Source organism: Camelus ferus, chromosome 9, assembly GCF_009834535.1.
Source record: "Camelus ferus isolate YT-003-E chromosome 9, BCGSAC_Cfer_1.0, whole genome shotgun sequence".
Classification (NCBI taxonomy): domain Eukaryota; kingdom Metazoa; phylum Chordata; class Mammalia; order Artiodactyla; family Camelidae; genus Camelus; species Camelus ferus.
In genome coordinates, this window is record NC_045704.1 from 6,750,093 (window position 1) to 6,764,417 (window position 14,325).

The window sequence follows — 14,325 nt, forward strand, 5'->3', positions numbered from 1 at the left end:
GGGCGCTACACAGGGCGGCGGCGGCTGCGCAGGCGCACACCGCAGGCCGGGCGGGAAGAGCCGAAGCGGGCAGGCGGCGGAAATACCCGAAGTGGTGGGGCGCCCAAGGCCGTTGCGGACCTCCCCGCCGAAGCTGCTGTTACCGCGGAAGCCCACCGTCCTCCAATACAGGGCCGCCATCACCGCGGCCCCCGCCTCCCCTTTCCACCTCGAACCGCACCCCCCTCGCGGAGGGTGCGAGTGAGCGGGCCAGCAGCGCGGCCTAAGGACCCCGCGTCGGCAACCTCAGCTAAGCCTGAGACCGGAGCGGGCCAGTGGGAGGAAGGAGCGGCGGGTGGGGGCGGGGCCGAGCGGGCCCGAGAACAGCCGAGTGGGCCCGAGCGCCGCCGAGCGAGCCCGAGGCGCCGGGCCAGGCCGGAGCCGGACTACGGGAGCCGACGCGGGCCGCGCGGTGGGCGCGGAGCGGAGCGGCGCGGCAGGCCGGGCGGGCGGCGGCAGCAGCCGAGGAGGCCGCGGCGGCGGGTCCGAGTGGCGGAGGCGGCGCGGGCGGCGGCGGGGGGCCGGGTGGTCGGGGTCCCGGGCCCCGCAGCGGCGGCAGCGGCGGCGGCGGCAGGATGATCAAGCTGTTCTCGCTGAAGCAGCAGAAGAAGGAGGAGGAGTCGGCGGGCGGCACCAAGGGCAGCAGCAAGAAGGCGTCGGCGGCACAGCTGCGGATTCAGAAGGGTAGGGGGTCGGCAGATGGGGTGGGGGGTCGGAGATCAGCGCCTGGGTTGGGGTGATGTAGAAGTCAGGTGTGGGGTAATGCGGTCGCCAGGGGTCAGAGATGTCAGAAATGGGGGGCCGCGGATGTGAGAGGTCGGAAATCAGGGCTTGGGTATTGGGGGATCAGGACTGGTAATACAGTCAGTGGACGGTCAGAGATGGGGGGGACCGAGGAGGGTATTTGAAAAGCCAGGCGTCTGAAATTAGGGACCAAGAATCTGAGGGTCAGGCGGTGGAGGAGGGGTTACCGGGGACTCTCAAGAGTCAGGAGGTCAGACAGGAACCTGGGTGACAGGCACAGGATATAGGGCTAATGGGGGCTGGCGATGGGGGGGTTGACGTGGGAGAAGATTCAGCGTATTAATGCTGGGGTCACTGGGAATCTGAGAGTCAGAGAAGGTGAAGTAGGTTCCGGGGCCTGGGATTCGGGGGGTCACATGGCAATTTGGGTTTCGGGGTGACAGGAGAAGGAGGGAACGACAGTGTGTACCAGAGATTAGAAGTAAGAGTAAGGTTGGGTTTAGACCATCATGCTGGAGATGCTGATAATCTTATAATCAGAGTAGTATAGGGTAGGAGAGCTGGAGACTTACAGATCTGAGGGTCAGATGGGAACCTGGGTTTGGGATGACAGGCAGAGAGAATAGTAGATGGACAGTGGGGACCAGGGTTTGGTTGGGGGATGATTTATTTAGGGTATGTGGTGGGGACAGGGTCCTTGAGTTTGGGCAGACAGGTGGGTCTCCACTAGATAGTGGAGGCTATGGCCAGGGATCCTGGGTTTGGGGTTGTCAGAGGCTCCTGGGGGCCACATGGGAGTAGGGACATTGGGGAATTGGTCGGGGGGGTCCCAGCTGTTGGGTTATGGGACTTAGGGCTGTGGATTCAGAAGAGTTGGAGCTTACCCTGGGCCCAGAGTTGAAGATGCACATTGAGGGTGTACTGTAAATCCAGAGAAGCCTGCCTGGAGACTGGGGAGCAGAAGGAGTAAGGAGAGGGTTGGAGATGTGGCCCATAGCCCAGGAAAGAGCCCTGAGGGTCCTGGAGGAAGCAGTAGGGGCTCTCCTGGCACCTGCACCTGCCCTGAGCACCCTCCTCTCTCCCTTTTCATTTCTTTGTTTCCCTTTTCTGCTGTGCAAACCCAGACATAAACGAGCTGAATCTGCCCAAGACTTGTGACATCAGCTTCTCAGATCCAGACGACCTCCTCAACTTCAAGCTGGTTATCTGTCCTGATGAGGTGAGGGCGCACTCAACTGGACTCCCAGGCACAAGCAGGTGGTCCCACCTGAAGTAGGGATACCTGGTTCGCCTGTAGGAAAGGGTCCTAACTCCTCTTCTCTTCCCTCACAGGGTTTCTATAAGAGTGGGAAGTTTGTGTTCAGTTTTAAGGTAAGTCCCAGGTGGGCAGCGGTGGCTCCTGGGGCTGAGGAAGCAACAGCTGAGGCCTCAGCCAGGCACTGCCTGGACACCTATCCACCTCCCCTCTCTTTTCCTGGAGCCAGGTGGGCCAGGGTTACCCGCATGACCCCCCCAAGGTGAAGTGTGAGACGATGGTTTATCACCCCAACATTGACCTCGAGGGCAACGTCTGCCTCAACATCCTCAGGTGAGGGCATTAATGAGCCCTCCACTGCTCCCCTAATCCTGCCTGCCCAGCTCCCCTCATGGCCTTGTACTGCACCAGTCTCTGTCCCTTCTATCCCACTTGTGGTCTGTGTCCCTCTGTCTCTTCATCGCCACATTTTCTTTTTGGTGGTTTGACCTTGGCTTTCTCCCTGGCCTGTTCTCTGCACCCTTCCCCTAGCCTCTCACATCTACACTATCCTGTGCCCTGGGCCCGACCTGCCTGGTCCCAACAGGGCCTGTGGTGACGGCCCACTTACCAGCCCCTGACCATGATGCTCTCTGCCCACAGAGAGGATTGGAAGCCAGTCCTTACGATAAACTCCATAATTTATGGCCTGCAGTATCTCTTCTTGGTGAGTAGGGGTAGGGGGCTGAGGAGGGGTGGAGGTTGGCCCTCTTCCCCTTGGGTTTGTTGACCCCCACCCATACTGGCCACAGGAGCCCAACCCTGAAGACCCACTGAACAAGGAGGCCGCCGAGGTCCTGCAGAACAACCGGAGGCTGTTTGAGCAGAATGTGCAGCGCTCCATGCGGGGTGGCTATATCGGCTCCACCTACTTCGAGCGCTGCCTGAAATAGGGTTGGCGCAGACCTGCCCCTGCCAGGGCCATCAGCCCTGGCATCCCCTGCAAATATTTATTGGGGGCCACAGGTGGGGGGCATGGGGCGGTCAGTGGGGAAATCCCATGCCCTGGCCTGCCACCCCTCCCTGCCACCCGCTCCTAGTTATTTTTTTTTTTTAACCACCATGTGATTACGGTCGGCGCTGCCTCCCCCGACCCGCTCAGCGATGGGAAATGAATTGGCTTGTCTAGCCCCCCGCTGGGTGCTATCCAGCCCTCCTACTCTGGGCTCTGGGGTGGGTGGCCAAGGGGACTGGGTGGCTGGGGACCCAGCACCCCACCCCTACACCACTGGAGGTCCCACCAGGCTATTAAAGGGGAATGTTACTGCATGGCTTCTGCCTCTTCCTTTTGTGGGGTGGGAGGAGCAGGTGATGTCCACCAGGGCTGCTGCAGCAAGAGTGATGGGAGTTCTTTGGTCACGTGTGGTATTGGGGCACCCCTCAGCAGGCTGCCCAGTGCCTAGGGCAGCCCCAGGAGTGGTGACAGGCTGAGTGGGATGAATCCCACCCTGGGACAAGGGAGGGGCAGGATCCAGTAACCAGTGACTTCTTGCCCAGTGAGGCAGCATAGTGGAAAGCCCGCACCAACTCCTGCCCTGCCCCCCTTCTACCGTGAGGGGGCCAGTGGAGTAAAACCCTGCCTGGTGCTGCCAGGTGCCTGGGGTCCAAAAGCACTGGAGGCCGGGGTCCCTTAGATGAGCTGGGCCCTACAGTGGGCGACGTGGTGGGATGCGGAACCTCGTGGGTGGCTAGACCGAAGGTGCATCAGCTCCGCGGGGATCGGAACGCCAGACGTAACTCCTACAGGCGGGAACTGAACCTGTGGAACGCGGAGCCTATGGCAGTGAAACGGAAGCTGATGCGCATGCGCATGGGTGTCGGCCTGTCCTGGGCGTGTGCGCACGCGCGCTCTTGTCCCCTCCCAGCATTCCAGGCGGGGCGTGTGACGTCAGGTCCTGTAATCCGGAAACGGCGGCGACGGCCGAGGCGACCGAGCCGAGGGGCTGTCGTTGGTGGGCGCTCCAGAGATCCGAGAGGAGCGGAGCGTGACCCGGAAACGGAAGCGAGTCCCTGTCCCAGCTCCGGTGAGTAGCCTCTGCCCGGGCGCGGGTCCCGGGTGGGTGTGTGGGCGGTGGCGTATGAGGGCCTCGCCCCTTCCTAGGACTCTGCCTCATCATCTGGGTCCCCTACGCCGTCCTGCCTGCGGTGCTCAGGGCCCCCAGCTGTCCCCCCCAGGCTTCCCTGGGAGAGCAAGGCGTCCAACACGTATAATCCCGTCCACAGTACAGGGGTCCCCACCACCCCCAGCCATATTTTCCGCACCCAGAGTCCCTCAGCATTCAGAACCTCCAATCCGAATCTACCCACTCGCTGTCAGCTTCAGAGCCCCCACACCCACCCTAGTTTTGGTACTCTGGGCCTCCACCGAGCCTGCGCTTCTGTCAGGACCCTCTTAACTTCCCTGTTGTTGGTGCTCAGGGTTCCAAATGACCTAGTGTATCCACACATATCCACCTCCAGTCTTGGTTCCCCGGAGGCTCCAGGGCTTCATCCTAGGGTCTGGAGAGGGAGGCTGAAGCCTTGAACCTCCGTCGGGGCACTGTAATGAAGGAGGGGCTGGGGCGGGTACCTTGTGGATGACTTTCAAGTCTTGTCCCCACTCATGTCCCCGGGGCTACCCCATGTTCCAGTGTGACCCCAGCTCTGCCTCTTTGCCTCCCTGCGCCCCACGCCACCCTGCATCTAGGCTTCACACTTGTCTCCAGCACACCAGTGGGCTCCCGTGGCCATGGACCTGTTGTTTGGGCGCCGGAAGACACCAGAAGAGCTGCTGCGGCAGAACCAGCGTGCCCTGAACCGCGCCATGCGAGAGCTGGATCGTGAGCGGCAGAAGCTAGAGACCCAGGAGAAGAAAATCATCGCAGACATCAAGAAAATGGCCAAGCAGGGCCAGATGGTGAGCTCAGTTGGGCAGGGGCTGGGACACAGGGCTAGGTGCTGTTGCTTGGTCAGACACTGACTGTGGCAAAAAAGGACAGACAAAAAAACAACAGGTAGGTGCTTCTAGGAAAATGGAGTGAAGGGTGAGCAGGGCTTCCCTAGTTTCAGGGTCCTAAAAGTCTGCCTCTGAGGAGTTAATAGAGGCAAACCTCAAGTAGTTAAGAGAGTGAGCTTGTAAAGATCCAATCGTCAAGTTTATCAAACAGATGGAGCAACAATAATGTTAGATAAAGAGAGTGGTAGGTGAGCTCAGAGGGGTGGGTGTAGGCCAGGCTCCTGGGAATTGTGGACCACAGTGGGAGCTAAACTGAGTCAAAGGATTTATTTCAAGAGATGAGGTCGGGGGAAGGGTATAGCTCAAGAGCACATGCTTAATGTGTGCATGACGTCCTGGGCTCAATCCCCAATACCTCCTCTTAAAAAACAAAACTCTCCTAATTACCTCCTCCTCACAACAAAATTAAATTTAAAAAAAAAAAAAAAAAGAGACGTGATCAGGAGGCCCCGGAGGCCAGTGAGAAAAGATACGGACACACCCTGAACTAGGAGGGAGCTAAGCCTCTGATGGGTGATAAGTTTTGGCCTGAGCAGCTAGATTTGAGAGGTGCCCGTTCCTGGGACAGGCAAGGCAAGAAAGAGGTTTGGGTTGGTAGGAAGTCACAAGCTGAGCATTAGATATGTTAAGTACTTCAGGATTTAGAAGCTGAGGTGTGGGCATGTGTGAGGTAGAGGGAGAGATGTTCTTTGGCCAGGATAGGAATTCAGGAATGGCTGTTGACTTTAGACATGGAGGAAAAAGGACTTCTGATCAGAGAAATGAGAAGCTTACAGAGGAGTCTATGCAGTGGTGGCCCAAGAGGCATTAGGGCACGAGGGAGAAGTGGCCACTAGGTTTAGCACACAGACTCTGAAAGCCTCAGCGGGAATGGTGAGATGGGAGTGAGTTATACTCCCAAGGCTCACTCCCTGCCACCTCTGTTCACTCCTCAGGATGCCGTGCGCATCATGGCAAAAGACCTGGTACGCACGCGGCGGTACGTGCGTAAGTTTGTGTTGATGCGAGCCAACATCCAAGCTGTGTCCCTCAAGATCCAGACACTCAAGTCTAACAACTCAATGGCGCAAGCCATGAAGGGCGTCACCAAGGCCATGGGCACCATGAACAGACAGGTGCGCCTCTCCCGATTCCCCTCCCTACCCCGGCTAACCTCAGGGACCAGACTCACCCTCCTCCCACTTCCAGCTGAAACTGCCCCAGATCCAGAAGATCATGATGGAGTTTGAGCGCCAGGCGGAGATCATGGACATGAAGGAGGAGATGATGAACGACGCCATCGACGATGCCATGGGTGATGAGGACGATGAAGAGGAGAGGTTTGGAGACACCGGGTCGGGGGGTGGGGATGGATGCCTGGCCTTCGTGTACTTGACCCTCAGAGTTGTGTTTTCTTACCTAGTGATGCCGTTGTAGCCCAGGTGCTGGATGAGCTAGGCTTGAGCCTGACAGATGAGCTATCAAGTGAGTGCTCAAACCGTGGGCTGTCCCACCCACGCCCCAGCCCAACCCTTCCTCTCCCAGCATTATTCCTTTCTGCAGAGGCTCTCTTCCTAACTCCCACTCTCTGCAGACCTCCCATCCACTGGAGGCTCGCTCAGCGTGGCCGCCAATGGGAAGAAAGCAGAGGCTGCAGCCTCTGCCCTAGTTGATGCAGATGCAGACCTCGAGGAGCGGCTCAAGAACCTTCGGAGGGACTGACCCCCTACCCCCTACCCCAGGGAGGATGGCCCATCATTTTCACTATACCTTCTGTAATAAAAGACATTGAACACTAGTTATTGGGCCTGTGTGACTGCCCTGTTGTAGGTCAGGCTGGGGTCCCTTGAGGTGGGAATCATTCAGCCAAGGTTTAGTGTGTCAGGGTATGAGGTAAGGAAGGCTAGCTTGTTTCCAGGTTTGGGCAGGGCTGGACAGGACAAGCCCACCCAGGATTTTCAGGACTTGGGAGGTAAAGGCATTGGCTCAGCACTCCTTCTGGTCCTCCAACATCTTGGTCTCAATACCATCATTCCCAAGATGGTAGGGTCCCCAGATACCTTGGTAGGATGCTACAAGTCCAGGCCTGTCTCCCAGGGATACAGTGCCCAACTCGGCTCAGCCCAGTGGGAGTCTCAGCCCACCCAGCTGTGATACCCTGTCTGGTTATGAGAAATGGTTACACCCCAGCCAGGAAGCACCTGGAAGAGTGGCCACCACACACCATATACCTGGGAATTCACCCTGCCTACCAACGGGTTATGCTGGGTCTGCCCACCTACTGTGAGATCACCCCTACCCACCTAGGCACTCCTCGTATCGGGAAGGGCCCAGGAGGGATGCTCTTCCCCACTCCCTGGACACCCAGATGGCTAGAGACAAGTGCCACACCCCTATTGACCAGGACTTTGGTGAGGAACTGATGCAGGCAGAGACCAGGTCCCAGGACAACTGCCTCCACCAACCAAGGCCTGATTAACTGGTGAACTTTTTATTAAATCCACAGAAGTAAAAACCATATTGTGAGGGGATAGGATATGGACCACCAAGGAGTGGGAGCCAGACCACCAGAGGCAAGAGGAACAGGAGAGGGAGGAGGGGTGATGGGATAGACAACAGAGCCAGGTTGGGCTGGCTCAGGGGGGTGCCCAGCCTCAGGGGCCATCACCAGGGCCACTGGACAGGTCCTGGGCACTCAGGCCAGCACCAGGCAGGCTCAGCGGCGGAGGCTCCACCAGCACAGCGGAGAACTTGGTGTCACCGAAGGCCTCATTCATGCGAGTCTCAAAGAAGCGCTGCAGGCCAATGATGGACTGCACGTCCGCCTTGTCCTGCCCAGCAAATTATAATGGATGGGTCCTAGCTCTCTGACCTCCCTGCTCCCAACCCCACCCACACCTCCACCGGCTCACCTCTGTCAGCTTGTTGAACTGCTTGAACATGCGGCCCACGTCCTGGGCAAACTCCTGGGGGGAGCTGTAGGGGGGGGACAGCTTCTCCTGGAGGCGGGCTCGGATCAGGGTCAGGTCCAGGGTGCCCCCGGGCTGATCCTGCAGGCAGAGAACAGAATGAAGGTGATGCTGAGCACCCCTGTACCTCCCATCCTTCCAAGTCCCAGAACTCACCAGGGAGAAGGTTGAGTCAGTGGCCAGCTGGTGCAGGGGCCGGCAGGGCTCATGGCAGAAGAGGGCCAGCAGGACACGCTCACACTTCTATAGGCATTATGTAGACATCAGAGCCGTGGGGAGGTGGGGGGCTGCTGGCCAAACCAAGGGAGTGGGCCCCACACTCACCTGTTGGTTGGCAGGCGAGAGCTTGGCCACCACACCAGCGCTGTCGCCACCATCCAGGCTCAGGCTGCCATCTTCCTCCTTCAGGTCAGGTAACACGTGGCAGAGAGAGCAGCTCCACTCCTCCCTGGAGGGGAGAGGGAATGAGGGGCTGTCCAGGCCCTGGCCCAGTCCTCCACCCTGCAGAACCCATGGCCTCGCACCCTGGCACATCCTGCAGGGCAGGCAGGTGGCAGTCCAGGTGGAAGCAGAATTCGCACTGGTTGCACATGACCAGGTCACCTGGCTTCTGGCAGACACGGCAGATGGTGGCACTGTCATCCAGGGCACCCGGGCCACCAGCTGGAGCAGAGGTGCCCTCTGGAGCCACCACCTCCAGGCCTGAGCTAGTACTGCCACTGGGTGAGGCCAGGCGGGGGCCCTCAGCGCCAGGGCCCTCTGCCAGGGCCATCAGCACAGGCTTGGTCTCGGGGCCCTCAGTGGCACCAGGTGGGGTTCCAATGGCAGCCTCTGTTTCTTCCTCCTGCAAGGAGGCAAGGGGTATGCAGTGGGATGCCCATCTGGGCATCAGGGATCATTCACAACCCGGCCATGGTCCCTTGGGGCAGGCTCACCTTGACGATGGCCATGCCTGGCAGGGGTGGGGCACCAGGGGCCCCAGGGGGCGCAGTCCCAGGCTGTCCAGCAGCAGCAGCTGCAGCACCTCGCTCAATGACAATGAGGTTGTAATCCTCAGTGGTGCTGCCTGGGAAGACCTTGAAGACTGGTGGCTGGCTGTCAGCCGTGAGATCCAGGTCCAGGCGTTCGAGGCTCACCCGTGGCACCTTGCGCATGAGGCCACTCACCTCACCATCACCTGAGCGAGACCTGTGAGTGCAGCTTGGCATGAGGACCCCTGTCCCTAGGACTACCCTGCCCTATGTTCACCAAAGGACAGCCACACTCACCGCTTCACCCCTGACACATGGGGCTCTGCACTTGAATAAGGGTCATCTGCTCAGAACACAGTAAAGGACACAGGTTGGGGTGGACCTGGGACACGAGCTCTCCCACCTACCAGGCGGACCCACTCACCTGACCCGAAGCCGTAGCCTTCCTGTACCTCCATGGGCTGTGGACAAAGCAGGTGGGCCTCAGTGAGGAGACATCACACAGGACCTTGCATCCCTCTCCTCCCGCCAGTCCCCTGCCCTGCTCACCTGGCTGCCACCAGAGCCCTGTTTGCTCAAGGGTCCTGGAGCCCGAGGAGGGGCCATAGGTGCAGGGCCTGTGGAGTTGGTGCCAGGACGCTCTGCAACAATCTTGCCTGCGGTAAAGAGGTAACATAAGCGCAAAAAAAGCTGGCACCTAGGGTAGCAAGGAACAGCAAGGAAAAGTAACACTCACCAAAGGCCTCTGCACTCTTGGTCCAGGCATTGAGGTCCCACTGAAACTTCATCTCACCATGTGGCTCCACAGGGTCCACAATCATCTTGAGGGCTCGGTGCAGCTGGAAGTAGATCTGGGGGCGGGGCGGTACATGAGCACATGGGCAGTGAACAGAGCTCCAGGGCCCTGGAAGGCGCCGACCTGGAACCCACCACCTGGGTGCCCACCAGCACACACCAGCTTCTTGGAGAGGAGTAGCGCTGTGTTGTTGTCACTCTCCAGGGCCCATGAGGCAAAGCGCAGGATGTGTTCCTGGTGCTTCTGAATCTTGGTCATGGTCCAGTGCTGTCGCTCCAAGCGCTCTTGCTGGCCCTCCGTCACCTTCTATGGGTGGAGAAGAGACAAGGTCAAAGAGAGGAGAGAGCACTAGAACCTCTGTCCACCCAAGAATGGCATCAGCACCAGCAGAGGGTACCAAACCCCAGGAACCTCCCAACACTGATGGGGTGAGTGGTCAGCAGAGGGACCACACAGGGTGTACCTGGGCATCATTGACCAGCACACGGCCCCGCTTGTTCAGTTCTTTCATGATCTGCAGGATGGCCATCTTAACATCCACCTGCACACGCTTCTGAACGTCTGACACTTGGCGGATCCTGGGTGGCCGGGCGGGTCAGGTCAGGTTCGGTCAAGCAGGTGCTCACCAAGGGACATCCCCCCATAGCCCCGCCATTGACACTTACGAGCTGCGAACCTCCTTGGTGTTCTTCTGCAACGTCGCGTGCTTATCCCCGAGGCGCTTCACCAGAGAAGCCAGGAGCTTGCGCTGGTTCCTCACTGCATCCTCCAGGAATTGGTACCTGAGGGCAGACAAAGGTGGGCCCCGGTGACAAGACAGGAAATAGGCAGCTCCCACCCACCCTGCCTCAGGACTCACTGGTGGTCCTTGTGGGCGTTGAGCTGGCAGTCCCGGCAGGTGAGGGTGTCGCAGCTCTCGCAGAACAGAACGAGGGGCTCGTGCTTGTGCACGTTGCAGTACACTGTGCGCTCACCGTCCCTCGACTTGGCTGGTCCTGGGAAATGCAAACTATGAAGCTGCAGCTCCACCTCAGCCACCTCCAACTCAGACAGCAGCCTGGGACCTCACTTCCTGCCTGTCCTGCAACCCTGGGCCATCTATCAGGAAAAACCAGAGCCTACGGCAGTGAACAAAAGAACCCAGACCATTGCTCTCAAAACCCTCTGGCCTGAGCCTGACCAAGAAAATCACACCCCCTTCCTTTCAGCTTCTGATGGTGACAACATAAAGTGTAAGGATGACAGGAGAGTCCTCCCCCCTGCTATTCCCTCTACTAAAACCTCCTCCAGGTGGATACAAGGGAGCTCCTCCACCTCTGAACCCAACGCCCGACTGGGTTCCCTTTCTGGTCCACTCACAGAAGATTCTGTCCACTAGAGAAGGGGACTCTGGCTACTATGGCATCCCAGCCCGCAAAATATTTACTTTGTGGCACAGACAGAAAGCAAATCAGGCTCTAAGGACACCGTCAGGTGCGTTTTCCTCAGGAGCCATGCCAATGACCTCCCACTGTTCTCTAGTACAAGGAGACCACCTATAGGGTGTCTTACAACACAGAGGGGCGGGGAGGGTGAACAAAGCCTTCTCAGGCTGGAAATGAGATTATCACACCAGGACCCTCAGAAAGGTGTCAGGTTCCCTGAGAGAAGGGTCCCCAGGGCTCAGAGCAACACTACCCAAAGACCAATACACCACACTGGCACTCAATCCTCCCTTAAACCTGCTGCCGTTAGAAAACTGCTTGCGGAACAAGGGTATAGCTCAGTGGTAGAGTGCACACTTAGCGTGCACAAGGTCCTAGGTTCAATCCCCAGTACCTCCATTTAATTAACAAATAAATAAACAAACAAAAACACAAACCTCATTACCTTCCCCCTGCAAAATAAAAAAACTGCTTGGGAACATCAAACCCTCTTTCTTCTCCAATCCCAATCATGTCGTGGCTAAACCAGCCCAACCTGAGATAAAGACATTGACGTAAATGAGCCAAGCATCAGCTCCTCCGATACCGTCATATACTGCATCTTGACCTTTGCCTGGAACCCAGGACCCCTGCCCGTCCCTCCTGTCTCCTCATACCCCACCACAACCACCTCCATCCTCCTTTTCCCACCAATACTGTCCTCTGGACTGGAGGAGCCACAGAGTGACTACCAAAAGGCCACTCATGGGGTGTTCTGAACCAAAAACCAAGCCCAAACCTCTCTCCAAACAAACCACTGCCAGCACATTCACGGAAAAATCTGGAAATATCTACCTAAGCTATGGGACCTCTGCAATCCAGAGATAAAACATTTCCAGCACTCACTGGTTAGTGATGGGCTGAGGGCCCTCACAGCTTATCAAGACAGGGGCCTCACTTTCCCCTACAGAGCCTTAAACCAGGTGCCGCAGCACCTCAGGTCCAGAAGATCCCTCGTATCATTCCCAAACACCCTGCGTTCCCCTATCTGTATATGCCAGTCCCTCCACCACTGGGAAGATATACCAACTAGGGGATTCCACAAGCTTCCTCAAATCCTCAATACACCCCAGGGCACAATGAGGTCCCCTGTGCACTCCCTCCACTCCCTGCCTATGGACTTTCCCCTTCCACCTGGACTTGCAGAGACTTTCCACCAGAGTCCCAGCCTCTCCCGTTTTGAGTTCTGCCCTCAGGCTCTTCAGTTGGTTGTCCCTGGGACCCTTCCACCATCTGCAACCAGAATCCTAAGCAGTTGAAGACACATGTAGGAGGCAAGCCAGGGCTATCCCCTGCACGCTGCATACCAGTGGAGCGCACTGTGTGGTCCTTCGTGTACTTCACCCGCTGGTGTGCCTCCACACATGTCTCACAAAGCGGCTCAGAGCACTCCACACAGTAACTGGTGGCCGGGGCATTATCCTCACAGCTAGTGCAGCACTGCTGAGCAAAGGCAGAGTCAGAAGAGACAGCACCACCAGACAAATGTGCATTGCACTTACATACCAGGAATCACGACCTAAACTGAGGTGGTGCCATTACTTAGCCTATAGAGCCTGCCCTGACACCATGCAGTATGGTGAGAGTAGAGCCTGCAGCTGCTACTGTGGTCTGGGCTGGAGACCCCTACCCACGACCAGAGGCCTCCTGGAGTTGTCAAGGCAGGGCATACCTGATTCGCATCCTGGGAATCGGTGGCAGCCTTGCTGCCACTGTCGCGCATAAAGTAATTCTCCACAATGTCTTTGGAGAAACATTGCTGCTTACACACTGGACAGTCCACCACTGGGAAGAACAGGGATAAACGAGACCACTGCACGTTCACATCCATGCTGTGACCCCCATCCCCCCAGTGGGTCCCAACTCCGTCCCATGCTAGGCTAAACCTCCCCTCAGGGAAAAGTAATCAAACCTTTTATTTTATCGAATTTGAAGCAGACGCCTCAACTCAGCGCCCAGCCCACATAGCCCACTGCCCGCACCCGCTCCAGCCAAACACTGTCCGGGTCCCCATCCTCTCGCCCAGGCGATCCCTGTCATGGTCACGCTGGGAACGGACCCAAGCACCACGCCGAGGGGGGAGCAAAGGCTGCGGGGTGGGGGAGGGGCCGCCCCGGCCCGATCACACTCACCAGCGCCGTCGCCCGCCGCACCTCCGTCCCCCGAGCTGTTGGTGGCGGCGGGCGCCGCGGGCCCGAGGCAGGCGCTGCAGGCCGAGTGCAGGCAGGGTAGCAGGCGCGGCTCCCTTTCGGGCCGCAGGCGCTCCCGGCACACGCCGCAGTGCTCCAGCAGCTCCAGGGCCTCGCCGCCGCCCCCCGCGGGCGACGATGCAGACGCCGAAGCCGCTGCCGCCGCCGCCGCCGCCGCCGAGGCCGAAGCTGAAGCCGCGGCCGAGGAAGCGGGGGCTCGCTTCTCGGCGCCAGCCGAGCCCTCGCCCGGGCCCGGGCTGCCAGAGGCGGCCGCCGCCGCCGCCGAGGCAGCCGCCGCTGAGGCCGCCATTCACACGCCGCCGGGGGCGCCCAGGGGGGAGGAGGGGCGCAGGGCCCTTCGCGCAGGCGCAGACGCGCTCGCCGCCAACGGCTGGGCCGCCGCCGCCGCGAGGCCGAGCGCCGCCACGCGCCGCCTGGGGCGCCGCCCGCTGCGCGCGACGCGCTGCAGACGCCCGGCCGACCGCTGCCCGCTCGCTTGCCGCGGCCTACGTTCGCGCTTCCTCCTCAGCTGCCGCAGAGACCAGCGCCACGCGGCACGCTCACAACCGCTCGACCGCGCGCCCGTTCGCAGAAAGAGCCGCGACCGGGGGGCGGGACAGAAATAACTGGCGCCGACGCCGTCGCGCACGCGCTCTGGTCGCCTCTCGCCCGGGGGCGGGGCCGGGGTGGGCTGCCGCGGGCGAGGCTGCGAGTACGCACGCGCCGAAGCCGGCTCCTCCCACCCCCACCTCCACCGCCGCGGCGCCGGTCGTGCGGCAGGGGCGGGGCATCTGTCTGGTCGCCACAGCAGGCTGGTCCGCCCGCTGGGCGCGTGTCGGTTACTGTAGCCCTTTCTCCGCTTACTGCGCACGCGCGTCGGTCCTCC

At 59.5% G+C, this 14,325-nt stretch overlaps 3 protein-coding genes across 7 annotated transcripts; 2 read left to right on the plus strand and 1 right to left on the minus strand.

Moving 5' to 3' along the window:
* Nucleotides 1–98: 98 nt before the first annotated feature.
* On the plus strand, nt 99–3,346 carry UBE2M (ubiquitin conjugating enzyme E2 M). Of its 2 annotated transcripts, none has more exons than XM_032487481.1 (6): nt 99–723; nt 1,908–2,002; nt 2,116–2,154; nt 2,268–2,371; nt 2,681–2,744; nt 2,830–3,346. In XM_032487481.1, exons 1-6 carry the CDS (start codon nt 615–617, stop codon nt 2,968–2,970), a joined length of 552 nt encoding a protein of 183 aa, XP_032343372.1. In that variant the 5' UTR covers nt 99–614; the 3' UTR covers nt 2,971–3,346. The 2 variants fall into 2 exon arrangements, with proteins under 2 accessions (XP_032343372.1, XP_014420330.1); XM_014564844.2 differs by lacking the exon at nt 99–723 and adding an exon at nt 1,511–1,655.
* A 434-nt stretch (nt 3,347–3,780) lies between these two features.
* CHMP2A (charged multivesicular body protein 2A) lies at nt 3,781–6,849 on the plus strand. 3 transcript variants are annotated; one of them, XM_014564775.2, is made up of 6 exons: nt 3,781–4,101; nt 4,783–4,973; nt 6,008–6,187; nt 6,261–6,391; nt 6,475–6,536; nt 6,615–6,849. In XM_014564775.2, exons 1-6 carry the CDS (start codon nt 3,855–3,857, stop codon nt 6,722–6,724), a joined length of 921 nt encoding a protein of 306 aa, XP_014420261.2. In that variant the 5' UTR covers nt 3,781–3,854; the 3' UTR covers nt 6,725–6,849. The 3 variants fall into 3 exon arrangements, with proteins under 3 accessions (XP_014420261.2, XP_006172664.2, XP_014420282.1); XM_006172602.3 differs by having other exon boundaries at nt 3,800–4,101; nt 6,646–6,849; XM_014564796.2 differs by having other exon boundaries at nt 3,964–4,101; nt 4,764–4,973; nt 6,646–6,849.
* A 677-nt stretch (nt 6,850–7,526) lies between these two features.
* TRIM28 (tripartite motif containing 28) lies at nt 7,527–13,786 on the minus strand. 2 transcript variants are annotated; one of them, XM_032487427.1, is made up of 17 exons: nt 13,383–13,786; nt 12,923–13,035; nt 12,558–12,690; nt 10,647–10,782; nt 10,453–10,569; nt 10,251–10,365; nt 9,947–10,093; nt 9,728–9,842; nt 9,541–9,647; nt 9,416–9,452; nt 9,289–9,334; nt 8,956–9,208; nt 8,545–8,864; nt 8,345–8,468; nt 8,177–8,263; nt 7,964–8,101; nt 7,527–7,882 (listed from the first exon to the last, which is right to left on the minus strand). In XM_032487427.1, the coding sequence occupies exons 1-17, from the start codon at nt 13,747–13,749 to the stop codon at nt 7,706–7,708; spliced, it is 2,532 nt and encodes an 843-aa protein (XP_032343318.1). In that variant the 5' UTR covers nt 13,750–13,786; the 3' UTR covers nt 7,527–7,705. The 2 variants fall into 2 exon arrangements, with proteins under 2 accessions (XP_032343318.1, XP_032343319.1); XM_032487428.1 differs by lacking the exon at nt 8,177–8,263.
* Nucleotides 13,787–14,325: the final 539 nt, after the last annotated feature.

Excerpts from the sequence above, each read along its gene's own strand:
- CHMP2A (XM_006172602.3), top strand. The coding sequence starts at position 3,855 with ATGGCAGTGAAACGGAAGCTGATGCGCATGCGCATGGGTGTCGGCCTG. Across the intron at positions 4,102-4,782 it reads GAGTCCCTGTCCCAGCTCCG|CACACCAGTGGGCTCCCGTG; the intron begins GTGAGTAGCCTC and ends ACTTGTCTCCAG. Across the intron at positions 4,974-6,007 it reads TGGCCAAGCAGGGCCAGATG|GATGCCGTGCGCATCATGGC; the intron begins GTGAGCTCAGTT and ends TTCACTCCTCAG.
- UBE2M (XM_014564844.2), top strand. The coding sequence starts at position 1,526 with ATGGCCAGGGATCCTGGGTTTGGGGTTGTCAGAGGCTCCTGGGGGCCA. Across the intron at positions 1,656-1,907 it reads AGGGCTGTGGATTCAGAAGA|ACATAAACGAGCTGAATCTG; the intron begins GTTGGAGCTTAC and ends GTGCAAACCCAG. Across the intron at positions 2,155-2,267 it reads AGTTTGTGTTCAGTTTTAAG|GTGGGCCAGGGTTACCCGCA; the intron begins GTAAGTCCCAGG and ends TCCTGGAGCCAG.
- TRIM28 (XM_032487427.1), bottom strand. The coding sequence starts at position 13,749 with ATGGCGGCCTCAGCGGCGGCTGCCTCGGCGGCGGCGGCGGCCGCCTCT. Across the intron at positions 12,691-12,922 it reads ATTCCCAGGATGCGAATCAG|TGCTGCACTAGCTGTGAGGA; the intron begins GTATGCCCTGCC and ends TTTGCTCAGCAG. Across the intron at positions 8,102-8,176 it reads CTGACTCAACCTTCTCCCTG|GATCAGCCCGGGGGCACCCT; the intron begins GTGAGTTCTGGG and ends CTCTGCCTGCAG.